Source organism: Pithys albifrons, chromosome 5, assembly GCF_047495875.1.
Source record: "Pithys albifrons albifrons isolate INPA30051 chromosome 5, PitAlb_v1, whole genome shotgun sequence".
Classification (NCBI taxonomy): domain Eukaryota; kingdom Metazoa; phylum Chordata; class Aves; order Passeriformes; family Thamnophilidae; genus Pithys; species Pithys albifrons.
In genome coordinates, this window is record NC_092462.1 from 8,527,526 (window position 1) to 8,548,128 (window position 20,603).

Here is a 20,603-nt window from a genome sequence, read left to right on the forward strand (position 1 = left end):
AGGATCAGTCTAAACTATCTAATTTTCTAGACTGGGCTGGTCTGAACTGCGAACAGCCATAAAGGCAAAGCACAGGTATCTGTTGCAGAGGCACAGTGAAAGCTCAAAGGCTTTGGATGAGTGTTGTGATTAGATCAGTGAAACAAGAAGATAATTTATATGACAGTTTAAAAGGATCCGAGCAGTCAAAAAATTTAAATAGTATGCAAAAGGTGGTGAGAATGTGAAACAAGTTTTAACTCTCTTGAGAATAAAATTGGATCTCACACCTATTTGCATAGGATGGGGAGATGAATCGTAGAAGCAGCTTGATGGCAACTCTAGAAAGATGGCCATGTTGAAGGCACTCAGAGCCTTCCCACAAATATGAAGAAGAAAAGGTGAAGAGATGATGGCTGGAGTGTTGACAAAAACTTGAGATGTCATACAGACTTACTGTTTTTACACCAAGAACCCTCATGTGCTTCATCTGTTCTGGCACTCTTTGGCACCCAAAGATGAGAAAAAAAGGATTGACATTTTTAGAAGGAGAAAATGAAGGCACCAAGAATACAAAACTGTATGCTCGAAGAATAATATAAATGAGCTTTAGAGGAAATCACATCATGCCTGTTTTATAATGTAAGAGCTCATCAGAATTCAAGTGGTTAGAAAAGAATAGGAAGTTTCTGGAGCTCCTCTTCGAAAGGACCTGTCAGTCCAATGTGGCATTCAGTCTTTTCATAGAAGTGGGAAACCTGACAATGCTGCTCACTGGAGAACAATGTTGGAGGCAAAGAGGAGTCAGAGGAGAGAAACAGAAAAAAAATTAGACTATCAGTATTAGGAGCCCCTGAATTCTGAGGTAAGATGAAACTCATAATGCTGATTCAATTCTAGCAATGTCCTTTTCACACACTTCAACAAAAAATGTCAGAACTTAAAAAGGCTTTTTAATCTTTAGCAGTTTAGGATCTTTACTGGTTCCACAAAGCAAAATGCAGGAAGAGGGCAAGGGGAAAAAAAGAAGAAATAGTTAGCAGTCAGTGTGTGTTACAAGTTTTGAAGAAATGTTTAAAGGAACTTAGTCATGATAATCGATGTGGGATTTAGGATCAGCAGGATCAAGCAGCAGTATTCACAGGTCTGTTCACAGGCCTGTTGTTAGGTGAATATTTTGAATAATGCAAAGCCACTGAACTTATCCTAAGAAAGCTCTCTGGTCATGGGGTTGTATAGCTTGGCAATGTTAATTTTAAGAACACTTGTAGCGTGCTGAAGAAGTTGGAAAAAACTGGAGGAATGCTAATGGAGTAGCAGTATTTAGAAAGGTGAATACAAATCCTGGGTGATATATCTACACATGGGATAAAGTTAGGAGGAATTGCAAATAATGAAAAAGGCAGACAAAGAGGAGTTGTGTTCATGTGCTCAAGTGCACTCATTCAAATAAAATGAATGTGTTTGTATTGAGAAATAAATTTACAGATGTTAGAGGGAAGAAGTAGCCCATAGCTGCAGAATGGAGCACTGCATCCTTAGAAACGGTGACTCTGCTAAGTCTGCTGGTCATTGTGAGCAATCAGCTCATCATATTATTAATTTAAAGCTGTGGCAAAAAAAAAGTGCCAACCTTGGGAGTACAAACAGGATTGATGAGTAGGAGTAAGTGGTGGAATTAACACTTAATGTGGTTCTCAGGAGACAGAACAAAAAATCGCAGAATCACATCTGATGTGTGCTCTTCAGAAAGAATACTGTAACAGGTTTATAGAACAGGTGCATGATTCTACAGCTGCAAAATCCCATACGGTGAGATTCAGTCTTAAACTTCACACAGGGCAAAAACTGGATATGAGAGATACTATAATAATTAGCATTGCATATTACGTGGGTCATGCCTGAAAATAAAGCCTAGCAAAGTGAAGGTAATTAATTGGCAAGTATATTAATTACCAGCCAATTGATTCCTCATTCCTTTTATCATCTACTGATATCTTCAGACAATGACTCTTTGGAAGATGCAGTTTGGCCCAGTATGAGATGAGCATTAATCAAAAGCAGGTTATTAAGCTTAATAAAGAGATGAGAAACAGTTCTCTGGCTTCTCCCATGAACAGGTGTTACTATAATTTCTGAAGCTAGTAGAACTTTCGGCACCAACAGGCAGGGTGAAACCTTTGTACTGTTGAAATCATAGCAATGACCCTATATTTTGAAGACTTCAGGTTTCAGCATATCTTGTTTTTAATCATGAAAATGTGCTGGATGGTCATTAGTCACCTCTTCTTGAAGTTACAGAGTATTGCCTCTTCCTGAATAAAAATATTTTTTTTACAAAAGGAGCTAATTGAAGACATCAGAAATGCAAAGTGTCTTTGTACATGTTTTTAGATGGTGTTTAGAATTTAGCAGGCATTTTCCTGTTTTGTTTTTAGTTTTGTAAACACAATCTTAATCTTGAGAGATCAGTGCAGTACAGACTGTGAGAAAACACTGGCTCAGGAAGGAAGAAGTAAAATTTGAGGAAAGATTTAACACACAGTTTAATTTCTGATAATGTCAAATGGAATTACGTGTATACTGAAGTCTCCAATGTTGACTCTGCGGTGCACGACTGAAGATTTTAGCATTTTTGTACTTTTTCTGTTCTGAGAAACAATTCTGTCTTCTGTAGGAAGGTGTGGTAAGTTGGTCATATTCATAATATTAAAGAACAAATTAATATTCCTTTCTGCTGTGGTTAGTAAAGCTAACTAAATGATTGTGGTAAATGTGGCCTTCTAGTATGATGTACGCAGTTTAATAATCTAGGTTGTCTTAATACTACAACTTTGAAAAGAAATTGCAATGAAGTAAAAGGACTTTAGTTTTAAGGAATTTCTGAAGGTTGCAGTATCACTATCTAATCTCTCAGATGTGTATCATTGTGACACATGCATCTACTAATCAGATGTAATTAACTAGTTTTTACCTGCCACTCCTACGATTCCTGTGTCACGTCATGGAGATGTGAGTGGCAGCCGCGTGTCCTGCGTGCGCTGGGGAGGGGTGAGTGGAGCAGGATTGGGCCACGCTGCCAGTGACTCACTTTCCCAGGTTAACATTCTCCTCCTTGGAGCTGATCACACTTTGTTACTATGGGCTAATTTAGATCCTTAAATTAGCAGCTGCTGAGGGAGAAATTTCCAGATGATCACTTTTATCATTTCACTGTTTTTAGTGGGATGTCATTTTACTCTCTAGGGAAGTTGTTCTCTGAGAGCTGCTGGGAGGGGGTGAGTTTGAGATGGCTGGGGAAGCAGGCAAGTGCTTTGCTAACTTTCTGCTTTTGAAGCAGAAGGAATTGAGCCGGTTGAGGCAGTAATGAAGTTGTGAGAAGGATTTTTATCCAGTGAGAGTGGCTTTTCATTGTCCATGTTTTGTTGTTGTATCACTCTTAGTTAGCTAAGAAACATAAATAAAGAAATCATTGCAACAGTACTGCTTACCTTGATGGAGTAGAATTAAGCTCAATTTTTCATTGAGCAGATGCTAATTAATAGAGAATTGGAAAGTAATGTTGTGCAGGACTTTATCTTGTATATTACTGTACACAAGAGATACAGCTTTTCAAGCAAGCACAATACTTGAACAACTTTTGATCAGATTGTTGTGATGCTGTTAGGACTTGGCTCTTCACTTTTTCCCCAAAAGCTTTTGTCCCTAAAAGGGCAGAACTCTACAAAGACTGTGGGGTCAGTGATATCTAATGCATTCTAGACTTTTGTGATGTTGTTATTTGGCAAGCCTGTGGGCCATGTTCTTGAGTGACAGAGAACAGAGGAAAGGATGCAGAGAACCTTGTAAAGTGTTTCCAGATGGAAATGACTCTTATTACTCTTAAATATTAATATGCTGAAAACAACCATAGGCCCCATTTGAGACTGCTGGCTTATCTCTGCTGGATCTCTGCTCATTTTGTACACCTCCTTTAGAATTTATAAAATGTACAGCTGATGTTTAAATAAAAAATTGGAAGGGAGAAGCTCTGTGTGTGAAGGTTAACTTCTTAGTGGAGAACGTGCTGTTTGGTGAGATGTGTCAGCATGGTTTGCAGTGAGAGCTGCACCACACTGGTAACTTTATCTTGCTGTCCTTGGGATAGGAATCATGATCCTTTAATGTTTTCTTAATCAGTCATATCTGAATAGTGACATTCTAAGAGTAGCCTATGCAAACAAATAGTAGATCAAAATACGATGAGTTCTCTTGAAAGTAACACCATTAAAAAGGTATAACATTCTTGGTATCGTGTTTGTTAGAAATCTCCTGCTTATTCTGACCTTTCTAAATGTCATTGTTTCATGTTTGGTAAGATTGTGCTGGTGGTACTTGAGAGCAATCCTGAAATGTGTTTTAAATTATCTTTAGAGACTGTGTTTCTAGAGAGACACACAAATGTGTATAGCCTAAACTATTTTCTTATCTGAAGTGATACTTGTTTAAAAGTACCCCTCCAAAATTTAGCATTTCATTCTCAGAAAACACATACTGAAAAGAGCACTGGGAGTACATTGTGTTGTGAGGGTAACCTGGTGATAAAAATGAAGGAAATTGTGCCATGATACCTTTTGGGGAAATAACTGGGAGATTGCTTGTCCTGCAGAATATCTGGCAAAGATGGGACAGTAAGGTTTGTTCTTGTATATATTTCAGGACATTATCACCAAAGCAGGTTCTTTGGGTCATGAGTAGAACTTTGAGTGTCTTTCTGACTTGTGCTCTCTTTTTTAGCTGACAGTCACAGCTCTCCCAGGGAGGATACCCCAACAGGGAGCATGGATTCTCTTTCTTCCCAGTCTCCAACACCTGCCTTCTCCAGTAGCCCCCCTGGGCTCTTGGATGGAAACCACCTCATCATGGACAGCGGAGACCTTGCAGGCTGGACAACAAATCTGTAAGTAACCTCAATATTAAGTAGCAATTTTTCCACTAGTATGATTGTGCACATGAAACACATTTTCCTTTTCAGTTTCAGAATATTAGAAAATGCATATAATTGTGTTTGTTTTATTCTGCTACAAAAAGATACGTGTTTGTTGGGCTAGAGCTTAGAATCTACTTGAATGCTTGTGGGAAAGAAATGTTATTTTCCTACTGAAACCTAGTTCGTTTTCCTGTAAACTGTTAGAAAATTGTAAATGTTTTTTTATTTAAGCGATGAATATGTCAGTTATTCTGTACATTATTTGTTACCCTAATTTTATTTCAGAACAGCATTAGATGCCATGCTATTATGATTTAGGGCCAAATTTTGGATTTGGACAAACACTGTAATGAGTTCTCAGATGCAATTGTCTAAGAACATTATCTTTGTTAATCTCTTCTTAACAAATTAAATACCCGTTTTCCAATGAAAATGAAGTCTGTTACTTTGAATAGATTCTGTAGTTGTTCAGGTTTTGAACATGACTTCAATTTAGCAAAAATTGACATTGATATGTTAGTCTTATCTCTGCAATACAAATTCAGGTTCGATACACAAACTGACCATAACTTCTTTTTAAATCAGAGTTGAATGTGAATTGAATTCTCTGGTTTGCTATTTATACAAACTTTAACCAATATCAAGACAAAGTTTTCCAGCCTTCAGTGCCAAGAAGAGTGGAAGGAGCAGGTCTGGAGAAAAGCTCTATTACAAATATTTTCCATAATGGCATTCTGAGTAGGCTGCTCTGCTGATGAAGCAAATGTGTAAAGTATACATGTAGATGTACGTAACATATAAGAATATATAGATAGTCATACATCAGGTTTATATTCCTAAATGCACACACAAATAAATGAACTGCTGATTATAGTACTTATTAACTAGGACAATTTTTTTCTCATATGTATTGGGAGAGCTCCAGATTTATAGCTATTTTACATAAATATTGTTTTTCTTCAGTAGAGGTCTGAAGTTACTCCTTCCTTATCCCCCTGTACTATCCTCTAGAAGTGGGTAGAATTAGCAATTAGTTGTATTTGACAAAGAGAGGTGCACGTGTGAAAAAGATGCTGTAGCTGGTATAAAACTGGACTGTTGGGGGAAGCAAGTATAGCTAATTAGGGAGCACAGGCTTAGCAGAACATTGATAATGTCACTTCAGAGAGTAAAAGAAGTGTTGGTTTTATCCAGAGAGTTTGGGAAGTCTGAGTGTTTGAAGAAACGTTGTATTTTTGTTGCATTTTTCAATTTTCATTAAAAAATTATACTGTACTGCTAGTTTGGAATTTTTTCTTGATATCTTGAGGTTTTCCGCTCAATTGGAAACAATACTTAGAGTTCTGTTTAGAAGAAGAAAAAAAGGGCATGGTATGTGCATTTAGATTATTTGTCAAAAGTAGTTTCTTTCTTCCATTCCCTTGTCTGTGAAGTTTGCTTAGGAATTACTTCTGTAACAAGCCTGGACAGTGACATAGAGTAGTCTGTAGATGTTACATTCTTTCTTCACTCTGCTCCTTTTCGTTTCTAGAGGGCCTTGCCTTAACAAAAGCCAAACCCAAACCACAACCCAGAACAGCCCCAGTGTGTTGATGGCAGAGGAGCAGAGAATGTACCTGCTGTACTTGAGTAGTGATTGTACATTGTGGGGTCCCGTGGGCAGGGAAGGGCTGGGGTTGACTTGCCCTTGGTAGCTCTTACAGCTCCAGGAAGTGTGGTATTGGTTGTTGAACTCTGCTCTGGTCATAGACTATTCTCACAAATTGGACTAACTCAGAGTTAGGTGGAGAACAATCCTTTCTGTTTTTGCAGAATTTCAAAATGTTTTGTATTTTGTGCCAAATTGGAAAAAAAATCAATTCCTACAGTCTCGATATCCTCTCTAAAATGGTATTGCAGGTACTGTCTTCACTGAGCGAATGCCATACTGAGTCTAGGGCAAATGGAATTAGACAAGAGGATCCGGTTTCTCAGGTTTCTGCTGATGTTTATAACACATGGGTGTTACTTGTAAGAGATCGATTGCTATGGAGTTATGTAGTCAACAAGGTGATGGTGACTTCTTTGTGGTAGAAGAGTTTCTTGCATTGTTTCCCGGGGCAGGGATGTTGCATTGTGGGTCAAGATGTGTCAGATATTCCAAGGCTGATTTATATCCATAGTTTGCTTTAAGCGAGAGTACGTGATGGGTAGCAAGAATGGTTTTGTGGTATTTGTTTTCAAGAAAGGAAAAGCTTGCTTTTTCTGGAATGATAGCTGTTGTCACCATGATGTTTCCTGGCGGAGTTTTTTGTGATGGGTGCCCTTTCTTTGTCCCACCTTTAAAAACAAAAGGAGCTACATCTTCCAGCATGATGAGATGAGCACAAAATGAAGGCAAATATGCCCTCACTTGCTAACTGGCACTGGGAGGGGACTGCATGGCCAGAGTGGTAAAAGAAGCTAAGAGGACAATGGCTATACCACCAATCTGAAATATCTCACAGGGCCCTGATTGCTCAATTGTCATATCAGTATTTAAAGATGTGCTATGCATACGGTGTAACTCGAAGGTGATGTTTCACATATGTGTCATTTTGAAGCCCCGTTAAGCTGTTGGTTTTCATGTCTCTAAGTGTGTGTCTGCCTGATGCTAGATTTTCTTTGAAAGATCTGTGTGGATCAGACATATGTCCTGTGTTGTCATGTACTGCTGTAGGGGTGAGTATAGAGTTGGGTGATGGTTGGCTCTCACTGCCCAAGGCAGGGGTGGTTCTCAGTGGAGACCCAAGTTTGCTGCTTTAAGACTATCTTTGCACCTTAAACTTTTTTTAACCTTCTTACTGAAGTTATTTTTAACCTCACACTTCCATCTAGAGCCAAATGCTAAAAATAAATATGCTTTATTTTTGCATCCACTCTATGGTAGAACATAGCTTTTTTGCCTCTGTCAATCACAAAGTTACAGACTAGTTTTTGTAGATGCAGGATTCAAACTCCAAACAGCCTAGGGTGGGCAAATTAGTATTTCTACTTGATGGAGCACAGTGTCATAAACATACAGTGTTTGAAAAACCCTTGTATCAAGGATGCTTAGCACAAGCTGATCTCAGACATAAACTGGTAATTATGGCTGTGAGCTGTGCAGGGCATTGCTCCCTTGTAGGGCTCTCCACTAGTGTGCATGTTTTTTCCCTTTAAGAGAAAGCAACAGTGGCAATCTCAGTTTAATATTAACTAAAGCATTTGCATTCTTTCTTCTTCCTCACTGATGTAGGTTTCCTTACAGACTGTCCTACTCAGCTTCTGGTTTTTCTATTGCATTTGCCCAAAAAGTAGATAAGTCTGCTGTATCTTTTCTTCAAGAGGCTTGATAGCTTTTTGCTGGAGGATGTGACCCTGACATTACTTTCTGCATTCTTGATTGGCACTGAAAAATAGGCACCTTAATCACTTAGACTTTTAATCCTATAATGTACAAAACTCAGCTTTTTAATAATTCAAAATATGTGGCTTCCAAAGAGGAGTTCAGGATTTCAGATACTAAGAAGCTGAATAGCCTTTCTAAGCTAGTCCCCAAACTGTTTTAATAATAGTGATGGTCTTGGGTTTGGAGATATGTATTAGAAAGGGTTATGGATAGTTCTTAAACTCATTTGAACTGCAGAGCAATAGTCAATCTTCCCTTTTATGTGCAGTTGAAAGTCAGTGATGCATAGGTTGACTTTCACCCTATTATATTTTGTCTTTGCACATGCAAAAGATAACAATGATAGCTAAACTAGGTATATACATCGGTGTCTAATAAATATGTTCAAGCAAATAAAGATACAGTGTGAGTTAGAGTCTGTAAAAGACAACTTTTTTTTTTCATTGAAGTCCTCTTGTAGGTGGTAGTACAATTGATGGAGTATCAGACACAGAGCGATATAAAATTTAAAAAGGGCAAGGGAAACTTTTTAGCAGCTGTTGTGGTTTGAGTACAGAATTTCCTTACAGAACCATTTGTTGACATGAGGTCTGTCTCATTTAGCCTTTCCCAGAGTGTGGCTGTAGTGGCAGCTCACCTCCAGAGGATTAGTGCAGGTTTCCCTGACTGATTCATCTAAAGGTGGATTACAAGTCATGTCCTAAAATACTGTGAGGCGCCTTAGGTCTGTTTTCACTTGACCTCAGAATGAACCAAAAAAGCTGAACACTTGGTATTCCCCAGACTTGGTATGTATTGCAATCAATCTTTCTGTGGACCTCTTTCTGATAAGGAAAGATTTGTTACTGTAACTGGCCCCTTGTTGTCACGAGATTTCTTTGTCCTTTTGCAGTACAATGCCCCATGCCGGGGCTTCTCTAAAGACTTCGCAGGCTTACCCCTACAGTGCTGGGTTTGCAGAATCAGGCCAGAGTCTTCTCTTTCGTTTGGAAGTCCCCTACATTATCTGCATGATCACTTCTTCATTCAGATCATGAAAACTATCGTCTTATTCCTCAGGTGGAGAGTTAGTTTTTGAGATCTGAGACTGCAGGGTCCGTGGATTTCCCGCGGGGATGGAACATGGTGACTTCTGATGGTTGTTCTAAGTGGAGTTATGATGCAGGCTGTGGGGTAGCCTTCCTCAAGATGATACTGTCTGAGTGTCTGTTTACCTTGCCCATTCTTCTTTCCCTCTCTAAGCCTTTGGGATTATGCAATTGGAGGGGATGGAAAGCATTCCTGTCCCTCAAACCTATTCACTGAGTGTATATAAGTGTGTGTGTGGGTGGGTGCACGGCTTGTTAAAGCAATTACATTTCTGAGCTAAGAATAGTAAGACTCATAGTTTCCAAACTGAATCCTACTTTGGATGCGGCTATTGGAGCATGCAAGATACAGTCCTGACAGTCCAAATAGTGAAGATGCTTGAGGCCAGAGGAGAAATAGAAGCACTAATGTAAATAGCTTTTCAGGAACATGCAAGGACCAGTGGCAGGTGAAATAATCCAGCTGGTCTTTCATTTCTTCTGCATTTTTCTTTATTGGTTCTCCTGACACTAAACATATACCCAGCTCAATGATATGTAAGTGCTACAGTATGGGCATCGTTTTTGAGTTTTTAATATGCACAGAGGCTTTCCAAATGGTGATGAGAGCTGTGCCTTGCAGCATCCCGAGTGCTGTCAGGGTCTTTGTGACCAGGCTGGGAAGAAGCTACTCATTCTTCATGCAGTCTCAAGCTGTTCAAATTCCTGATGAGCACACTGATGTTAGAAGAGCCATCAGATGGCAAGGAAGGGCAAAGATAGTGGTGGTCTGAACATAACAGAATCCTTGGACATAGTTGTTAATTTTGTTTGACTGATGAATGAATTCCTATCAGTCTTGTTATATCTACATCAGTAAACTACATATCAACCTCCTTAAAATACTTTCTTTCTGTACTTTCTGGCAGTGATGTGAATTTGCAGTTTTACATAAATCATGAGTCACTTCAATTTTGGTGTCTTGAAAACTTTTTGTGATATCTAGTGTCATCATCATCCTATTTTATTAAAAGAAGGTGCTTTAACAGCTGTTCAGTCATTGTGCTTATTTTGCAGTTTGGTTTTGTTTCAGCTGCCACCTCTTCAGTGACTCAGCAGTTTGAGAGCAGGTTTAGTGGAGCAGGCACTTCTTTTTGTGCCCTTTTGTTATGCAAGCAGAGCAAGAGCCCTCATTTTGCAGCTCCTTTGAAACAGGCATAATGTAACTTAGTCATGTGGTTCATACAAAATAGTCCTTGCCATCTCCTTGTTGCAGTGGGCTTGACAGCAGCACTGCTGTGCGAGCACAGGGTGTGTGCTCAGGGCAGGGAGAGATGTTCATGCAACCACTGTGAGGAGTTAAAGTTTCTTCCCCCCCCCTTTTCTTTTATTTTCTTTACATGGTTCCAGGGAACACAGCCCCCTCTTTTTTTCTTTTTTTTTTTCCTAATTTTATTTTTTATTTCCCTAAAAGGAAGAGCAGTGTGCTATAAGCTTATGGATGTACATACTTCACTTTTGCTTTGTCTGCATTATCATTTAAAAATGCTTTAACTTAGGACAGCTGCTGTAGACATTAGCTTCAGATTTACCAGACTGGCGTGAAAGATCATTTCACTAATGTGTTAGCTGCTTCACTGAGACTTCACAATCCAAGTTGAACAAAACCTCTCTTTCAGTGCTGACTGATGTGTTCTGTATAAATGAGGGTTTAGGAACGTTATGTGCATGTCACATACTTGAAATTTTGAGGATAGAATTTCTTTTCAGGGGGAACACAGATGAGGAAATTCTGTCCTATTTTTTCTCCAGCTTTGCTGCAATTGTAACAGTTTTTAGAATTTCACCAGTGTATTTTTCTCCCCCATTCAGCAAGGCATTGGGGTTCTTAACTTGCGGGAGGACAGTGTTGGGTTGCATATTGAATCAGAAATAGCTGACACCTTTTGATATACACTGTTGTCTTATAATGAAACCTTTCAAGAACGCCTTCATTGAGTTTGTCAGCCAGACACTGTGATACGACAGCCATGGGGCTGCCAAACTTGTCTGTGAAACAACTCCTTTTTTTTGTCTCTCAAGAGTTGCCATGTAGATTCTTTTCACAGAGTCTCTGCCTTGCTCTCAAGATAAGAGGCTGCTCTTTAGCTGTGTTACCTTAGGAACCAGCAAGATAAACATCCAATAAAATCTTGTTTTCAGGAGTTTGTTTCTGAGTATCAGTACAAAATCTCTATCTTATTTTCACTAAAGCCATTCCCTGTCCTCCCTTTTCCCAGTGTTCATTATGCTAGACAATAGCATTTTTTTCTCAGACAGTGATGATTGTGTCAGGTTGGATGTGTTTTTTTTTCTTTTTGTTTGTTTTGGTTTTTTTTTCCTCCCCCTACCCACGGGAAATGCATTTCCTTCATTTTCGCCTTTAGGAGAAAGGATTTCTTCATCATACCTTCTTAAAGTTGAGATGCTCTATGATAAGATGTGCAATACTTTCTAATATATCGGCATCTTGATAAACAAGGCCTGCAAAGCTTTATAACAAGGTAGCCTTCCTATCACAAGAATTTTTTCAAGTTAAAAACCCAATAAAATCTAACCTACCATAAATTCTAGAATGTGCTTAATAGTTATTCATTTTTCCCCCTTCTTTGTAATTTGGTGAAACTATTGCTATTGAAAACTGGTTTTTTCTTCCTCCCCTGCTGAATCCTAAAGCATGATCTCTTGCTGGGTAAGCAGGAGCCTGAAGTGACAAGTGAATTTAGGACCTGCAGTGCTTTCCTCACAGCTGAAGTGTTTTAAGGGAATTCAACAAAAAAGTAGGGGAGGGAACAGCCCAGCTCTCCACGTACCTGTTCTTCTGGAGTGTTTTTCCACTAGAGATATTGGAGTGGCTCAGAATTTGTAGAAAACCTGCCAGTTTTAACATGCTTTTATATAATGCTGTCTGGTAAAGGACAGTGTAGTCTTACTTGTTGCTAGATTACACTTCTGGTTGAGTCTCTGTAACTTGAGAAATAAACATGCCATGACATGGGTCTGGAGATTTTATTTTGTCTTCTGTTCCTTTACTTGCACACCTTTTATTTTTTTTCCCTCTTTGTCTCAGCAAGAAACCGTCTGGTATTTATTATAAGTATTCTTATGAATGAGACCAACGGCGTTCCTGGGTCGGAGGATTTCTTTTGTGTCTTCTCTGTTCCAAGTATTGCTTCAAAGTCATAAATTGTGCATCTTAGGTGCAGGTGCTGTGTGTTGTTCTAGAGATGACTGAGTAAATTGCATAGATTAGAATGATGCATGTAGCAATGAAATATTTATTAAATGGAAGATTTAATATTCAGTTGCTGAAAATCAAACAGCTATGCACTAGAGAAGGCCACTTGGTAGAATGTTCTTGAATGGTTTGCATTAGAGATATTTTAATGATCTTGTGACAATATACTTGGGATATTATTTTTCTCTTTTCTGTAGCTTTGCAGGTTTCAGAAATCAGACTGACACCAGTCGTAATCACGGAATCAGTGAATGGCCTGGAAGGGACCTTAAAGTTAATCTCATTCCAACCCCTCTTCCTTGGGTAGGAATGCCCATGGAATTGATTTGAATTTAATAAATAGTAGCACAAGGAAAATATTTTTTTATTTAAGTCTCAGGATTGTTTTTAAGAAGAACAGTTCAGACTATACAAGTAGGATTTTTTTTTTAAAAATTCAGTTCTGAAAAACTTTTGTCTTATGTTCACCTATTAAGTTAAAGTTAATTCTGCATATACATTATGTGTGGAGAATGATGGAGAAATAATTTACTTTCTGGCAAAGTTTATAAAACTTTACAGTACCACTGAGAATTTTTTGTCCTCAGTATTTAGAGAAGATGATATGAAGGCTGATGTTCCTTTTTTTGTTTTTGTCTCTGAATGAGGTCACTTTTAGTTGTTTTATCTGAGGAAAAATTTTCAATTATTAGATAAAAATGGGAGGAAAAGAACAATTTCAAGGAAAAGTGAAGCCCCCAATTATGTAGGTGCTGTTCTTTAAAGGTATGTCATTATTGGAAAATGTAAAATACTGTGTAGTGGAAGATTCCCATGCAGTAAAGACTAGACATCCTCTTCCCAAAGTTAAGCATGAAACATGGTTATAGTCAGCATAATTCAGCTCATCATTCACTTTAACACATATGATTCCTTCCTTGATTTGGTACATCTGATCATTTTTAAAAGCAGAGCTTATTTTGATAAACCCTTCTGGGTATGATTCCAGCACAATAAACTTTCATGTTTATCAGTGGAATTAATTGTAGAATGTTGTTTCGTACACTGTGAATTCCAGTTTTCATCCAAATGCTGCCTGACACAAATCCAAAGGAAAAGATATTGTCTTGTTAAATAAGGAATGTGACATTCACCATTTTACAATGTACTAAATTAATAATCAAAATTAATGTCTGCATAAATAGGTAATTGCTAGAATGATTTTGAGAGATATTGGCTTGGAAAACCAGTTTGTGCAAGTTGAATTTGATTGTAAACTACATTATGAAAACCAGTGATCCTTTCTCCTAGAAATTAAATATCCCAGTGCTCAATAAGATTAAAAGCAGCAATCTAAGTCTGGTTTCCTGTTGGTCCATTTTTTGCTTTCGGTGAATCCACCTTGATTAGTTGTTCATTTAAACCCACACAGAAACCTTCGTGACTGAATTCCTAGATTTGGATGGTATTCTGCAGATTGTGCTACCTAAGAGATTTATATTGGACTAAGACAAACTCAGGAATGCTGTAGTGTGAAGTCTGTTCTTCTGAGTGATGATTCCTGCTTGGATGCTGTGTGTGAATGATTTTAGTTGTTTCTTCTTAGAAACTGCTTGAAGTCCAGCTCTTTCTTCCAAAGATATGGTGACATTAAGTGTTTGAACTATTTGTTGTCTTGTCCATGCAGTGAAAGAAAGCCTTCCAGTGCTGGAATATTTTAGTTCTTTAAGGTGGGAAATTAGGAAGATCCTCTATATTGAAGAAGAGACTGTATGTTTTTCAACAACTATCAGAATTTTATATTTTGGCTGCTATTTCTTCTCCTCCTGTGGCAACTGTGTGTTCAGCCATTAAATTAGAACCTGTTTGAGCAGCATGTTTGTGAGGGCAGCACTGAGGCAGCCTTTACCCAGCTATCTGAGTGAGCTCTCAATCCAGAGCCAGCATCGTGATCCCCATGTTGGAATAGCTGCAGCCTCGTTAGAAATCTTCCCAGTCCTACATGCCTCAGTATAGCACTTGGAAGGTTTTTAAATAGATTCATCAAAACTTGTGAAGGCAAGGTGGCAGCTCAAATAATAGCCTGCTAGATGTAGTTTCACTGTATGTGTCTTTATTAGATAAGGAATAGGGGATTTTGCCTTTTTATTGCTTATGTCATCCATCCTCAGGTAGTTTGTCTTAGCTTAGGATGTAGGGCATGTAGGAGAAATGTTTTCAAGGAGGAAATGTGGAATTATAGGATGGCCATTTCTGCAAAATCAGCTGGGCAATATTTCTGGGTTTGAATTTGAAGTTGTCCAGTTATAAAGACGCAAACATTTTGGTATGAGAAGAAGTTTTATTCCCATTGTTAATTCTGCCTTGAACATATTTCCTCTCAGTTCTGGTCAGAGCCGCCCGTCAATGGTCTCATGGATGAATGTTCCATCTGCTAACTCAGCTGCCACAAATACTGCACTATCCACTTTCTTCTTCCCCAACCCTGCCCCTGGGAGTGACAGAGCAGTGGAAAGGTACAGTGTGATGTACACTTGGACTTTTTGCTGGCTATTTATTTGCCTTTTTCTGTATTGTTTTAAAAATAGCTAATTCATGTCTCCTGTGGTATGTGAATGATTATGTCAAATCAGGAAATGAATGTTAGCATTTTTGACAGAATAGAATAACTGTCTTACTTTTCTGTTGAACACCTTCCTTGGTAGAAGGCACACAGATTGAGCCAGTGGCTTGTGGGTTAATACAAGTGGGCTTTGTTTTGGGTAGACAGTTCATACTGTTTCTCTTGATGACTTTTAAAATACAGATTCTTTCTTTTCTGTAGCCATGTCTGTCAAATTTAATTTTCTCATCCTAACCTACTTGCCTCTTATACCACAGCCTCTGAAAGACTTTTCTGTGTTTTTACCTTTCTCTGTTGTTTCATTCTTTTTTTTTCACTCTCTTGTCCTGCTTTCCTTCCATCCTGTTTCTGCTTCTTTCCATTTTGTTGTCCATCTTTTGAAGTTCTCAGTTTTTCATTTGAAGGTCTTCACCATCTCAGCTTTTTCCTTCAAGTTTTATGGCATTTGCTTTTCTAATTCAAGTAGTTGGGTATATTCACAATTTATTCACAATACTTGGTAGAAAAATCCCATCTCTCATTTACTGGTTGTATTTTGCAGCACCACTGCTTTGTTTGACTCCAAGTTCCTTGGGGCAGGGAGAATTTTTCCTACTGTTATTTATGTAGTTGTTGTTGTTGTCTAAGCTCAACAAAAGATGATTTTATAGTGTGGGTGCTCTGTCTAAACAAAGCATCTTTGGGCAGCAGCAAACTGTTTGTTTGCAAAGGCAGAATTAATTAAGCCATGCCAATGATACTACATATTCCAAGGTCTCTGCTTATGGTTCTTGGAGAAAATGAGAATTGTGGAGAAATTCATATTGATGACTTATTAGTGAGCATGCTGAGAATACCTCTAAAAGACTGCTTGAGAAGTTAGAAATCTTGAGAAATTCAGGAAAAACCATCATCTTCAGTAGTCTAGTAATGTCATATTTTAAACAAACATAGGAAGCGAATTCTAAACAGTGATAGTGAAAAGCTGAAGTGCAAGGTTCATGAAGAGATGTTTCAGAAGATATAATCATGATTGGTCTGTAAATTAAATATCATATGCTTTGCCTTCTATCAATTCTTGCTGATTAGCACTTGAAAATATTTTAACTGTAGCTGAAAGTTGAGTTCGTCATCAATATAAGTGTGCATAAAGTTGGGAGTATGATATTGAGAAATGCCAGCAGGAAGGTGTGAAGCTTCAGCCTTGGCTGTGTGTATGAATTATAAGCCTGTAATGGTGCATGTGAGATTGTGTTTAAAGTTTCAGTCATCTCCAAATGTGAATGGAGAGAGAGTGGTTGAAAGAGTGTCTTCCTAATAGGAAAAAGTTGCTATAATTCATAATTCTGTTTTTCAGTGTTGCCCACCGAAAAGCAAGAGCAGTTTATCCATGTGAAGCAGAACATAGCTCTGAATTGTCATTTCAGATAGGAGCAATATTTGAGGATGGTAAGTACTGCTTGAGTAAATATAAAGCAATGAAAAACAAATTGACAAAACTGCTAAAATGGCTTTGGATAAAAATACAAGCCTGACTGCTATTCTGCCAGCATTGCTGATGGCACACAGTTGGTGATGGAGATGTTTTCTGGTTTGAGGAAGCTACTTAACATATCCTTAGCACTGTGAGGGAATGCTTCAGATTTTGGGTGAATTTCAGCTGGTCGAATTTAAATTTAACTGTGTTGTACCAAAACAGGTTATTCAGTAATATAAGAGAACATTTTGGCCTATGAAACTGTTTTTTGGTTTTTTTTAAATGTGAACTATTGTTGTAAAATAACACAGGAGGTTTCATTTAAAGAAAAAAAAATCTGTTTAAGGATTTTCAATCAGAGTGCGAGGTAAAGCAGGTGAAGACTGGAGAGAAAATGCAACATTGACCCTTTGGTTCAAGGTGTGTGTTATTCTGTCTGTGTATTTGTAGAAAAAGGAATATTCACTGGGGTGCAGAATAAAGACCTGTGTCTAAAGATTTTTAGGGACCCAAATGTAACATTACATATGAACACCTGTGCTCAAGACTGTGTTGCTCACTGAGCTTCCATGTATCTACTTTTCAGCAACTGCACAGGGACTTCAAACTCATAGGAAAGGTTCTAGTTTTTAAACCTTATGCCTACTGTCATACAAACCCTGAAGATGCAGAAGGCAACTACATTTCTCACAAGGACATTCCTAGTATAAAAAAGAAATCAGTATGGAATGGCTCAACAGGGCCTGGACAAATTCAGCAATTCTTGTTACTTGAATGCAATTGAATAATAATATTCAGCAGGAATTAGTTCAAAGCAGCAGCATGATACAACTGTTGTTTATTATAAGACCTGGGTAAAAAATTACATTCATACTTACGAGCAGAAGGCTTAAATTTGGTCAAATACTCATCCAAGTTTGGTGCAGACTGGGGAATTCAAAGTGATCTGAGAATTGCATTCCTAAAGACCTGAGTTTAGTATTTCACTCTTTCAGTCTAGAGGCAGGGGGCCAGTAAGAGGCATCCTGGTCTTTAAAGAATCTGGAAATTCTGCAGTGGTGACTCTTTTCTTCTCATGCATTGTCAGCTTTTAGCTTGGTACCAGGTCAGAAATCTGGTATGTGCTTTCCAGAGGGAAAGTGGTATTTAATACAGCATGACCAAACACCCTTAGGGGATGTACTGCCCAGTCATTCCAATACCACGTGAGAATCTTCTGTTGCATGTCCAATAAAGGAATATTCCAAATTTCCAGTTTATATCCAGCAAGAAAAAAAATGTACACAGTCTAAACCAGATGGAAAACACCCACCTGCAGGCATTAAAAAGCTAACTAAGTATTTCTTCTATTTCCCAAAATGCACCCTGTTAATTCTTACCTCTCGATCAAAAGTGCGGGGGGGGGACGATTTTTCTCATAAATGAAAATCTTTTCATTCTGTCCTCCCCAACCCCAGTAGAACATTCCTAATTAGTTTAACAAGATGCAACAAATGGGAAGCTCAGCAAAATCTTATTTTTTTAGTGTATATAACAACAAGTAAACATTGTATGGACACAGACATCTTCTTGCCCTTCTTATTTTATGGCAGACAGAACATAGGACATTCCTGTCCTCTGCCTCCTCCCAAACAAGTTAATAGCAAACTTGGTTCAGACTTCAGTTCTGATTTTTTTACAGCATAAAATGGTCTGGGGTCCCCATTAGATTCTTCCCTACTAGCACACACTTTACAAAATCATTCTTGATGTTTTCTGTTAGAGCTGCCTTGCAGGCAAATCATGTCTGAATCAAGTTAGGTGGGAAACCTTTTAAAGATGAATTAGCTAAATGATTGCTCTTTCTGAAGTTCTTAACATCAGCTATTTAAGCTTTTTGAAACATGACTGATAGGGGACTGCAGCAGGCATAAAATTGTGTACAGGAATAAAAAAAATCTAGTGCATGGTGGAGAAGATTTGATGTGTGGGAGAGGCATTTCTGATGCAGAACACCAAGGGCTGCACACCTGGTGTGTTGGCATGGGGTAAGAAATTCTTTCAAGGAGCAGTTGTTCTGTGTGAGAGCAATGCTAGGAGCCTCTCCTTGTGCAGTGAGATGTCTAGAAGTGGTGGTAAAGCTACTGTGAGTTTTTGCATTACAGCCTCAGCTGAGTTTTTCAGCTAAAGAGTTGGATTGTCCGAGAACAAGTACAGAATTTGACTCTGGCATGTGTGGAGAAATACCTCAACTGTAAGAGTCTTTTTCCATCTCATCATACAAATCAGGTTGGAAGCTTGGGAAAAGGTTGCATGGATTGCATTTTGAAAACCTGGTTGCAGATTTACAATGGCAGAGATCACATTTCCTTAAACACATTTGTTTTGATTTGTTCCTCTGTATCCTGGTTATTTTAGAGGTGTTGTCCTTGCCCTTTAGGACTCACACCCTAAGGTAGGCTGTGGATTGGCAGAACAAAGAGAGAGAGCATGCAGGTAACAAGGCAGCACCTGGGTGTATGTAATGATGGACATTTCCCATGGTTCCCCATAGGTTATGTCATAGTTGGCTCTGTCAATATGACAAGTTATTCTCATGCAAAGTGCAGACCAGTCTCCACATCTGCAACCTCTAAAAAGCCTCAACATGAGCCTTTTCTTTTTGTACAAGGCACTCCTGTGTCTATGCTGGAATTGGATTCCAGTGAATCAATTCATATTCTTTAGTTACTCAATTTAAATTCCCATATGCCCTAATAAAGCCCCCAAATGAAGAATTAAAGTAATAATACATCAATTCTGCAGCTCTACCAATAACCTTAACTATCAAAGTGACAACGCATCAATCAAGTTGACATACAGCTAGTATCAACCATTAAAGTAACTGTTAAATTAATGTCTACTAAAAAGTGCTGCTTCCATTAGTGAAGGTTTTTATCCATTTCTCCTTTCTGCACCCTGCCTGTCTCACTTTTCTAATCCTGTCTCTTTCACCTCTCACTATTTGGTTGTTGGGGTTGGTTTTTTTTTCCCCTTTTTCTTCCCTCCTCTGCTTTGTTTTCTTTTTTGCTTCTCTTCCCTGTTCTTCTTGGTCCATCTCTCTTGGTCCATGGATGTTGATTGCAGTGGTTCTCTCTTACCTGTCATTACTCTGGATGAATCTTTCTGGCTGCTGTAGCTTCAGACAGGATAATGGCATTTAGTGAAGTACAGTCTTGCACCCATCATAGCTGCTAAATATAATATTGGTGCAAGAAGGTAAAGTCTTAACCTTTACTCCTGTCTCCACTTCCTGTTTCTAAACTGGGAAAAAAAAATCTGTTTGGCTCAGTCTTCCAAAGTTAGATTTGCTAATAGTTTAAATTCAGCTTTGCATCACCTGATAGGAATCCGTATGGAATCTTAGCATTTTCATGGTCAGGAGTTTTCACTGTTGCATGTGCATTGTGCTATCCCAAATTCCAGTCTTTCCATTAAAGTGACAGAATATAAATGCTAAGGCGCCATCTGGTAAGTTAAAAAGAAAAGGCAAAATTTTCTATTTAATTGAATTGTGTAAGAAAATGAATAATGTAATCTGAACAATATCCACTACTTTTTGGTTTGTTGGGGGATTTTTGGTTTGGTTTTTTTTTTAAATCTTCAGTTCAATTTGCCTTAGGCTGTGCCAATATTTTTCTTTCCCAGTTGTTACAGGCTATATTATTGACAGCACGTAACAATATAATTCGAGTGGTTAGAGGCAACACTTGAAGAGTTTGCAGCTGGATAAAGGCACATACGGGAAGAAGCAGAGGATGATCTGAGACTGAGAGAGACATATGCTGGCTGTATATTTCTGTTGTTGTTGAGACAGATATTCCCA

The 20,603-nt window shown here is 38.3% G+C and overlaps 1 protein-coding gene across 1 annotated transcript in view; it reads left to right on the forward strand.

Moving 5' to 3' along the window:
• ARHGAP10 (Rho GTPase activating protein 10) overlaps nt 1–20,603 on the forward strand; it is a 145,938-nt gene that overhangs the window by 119,138 nt on the left and 6,197 nt on the right. Inside the window, exons 20-22 of the mRNA XM_071555637.1 lie at nt 4,756–4,918; nt 15,065–15,196; nt 16,640–16,731. Coding sequence (XP_071411738.1) covers nt 4,756–4,918; nt 15,065–15,196; nt 16,640–16,731 — 387 coding nt within the window. The remainder of the gene's footprint in view (nt 1–4,755; nt 4,919–15,064; nt 15,197–16,639; nt 16,732–20,603) is intronic.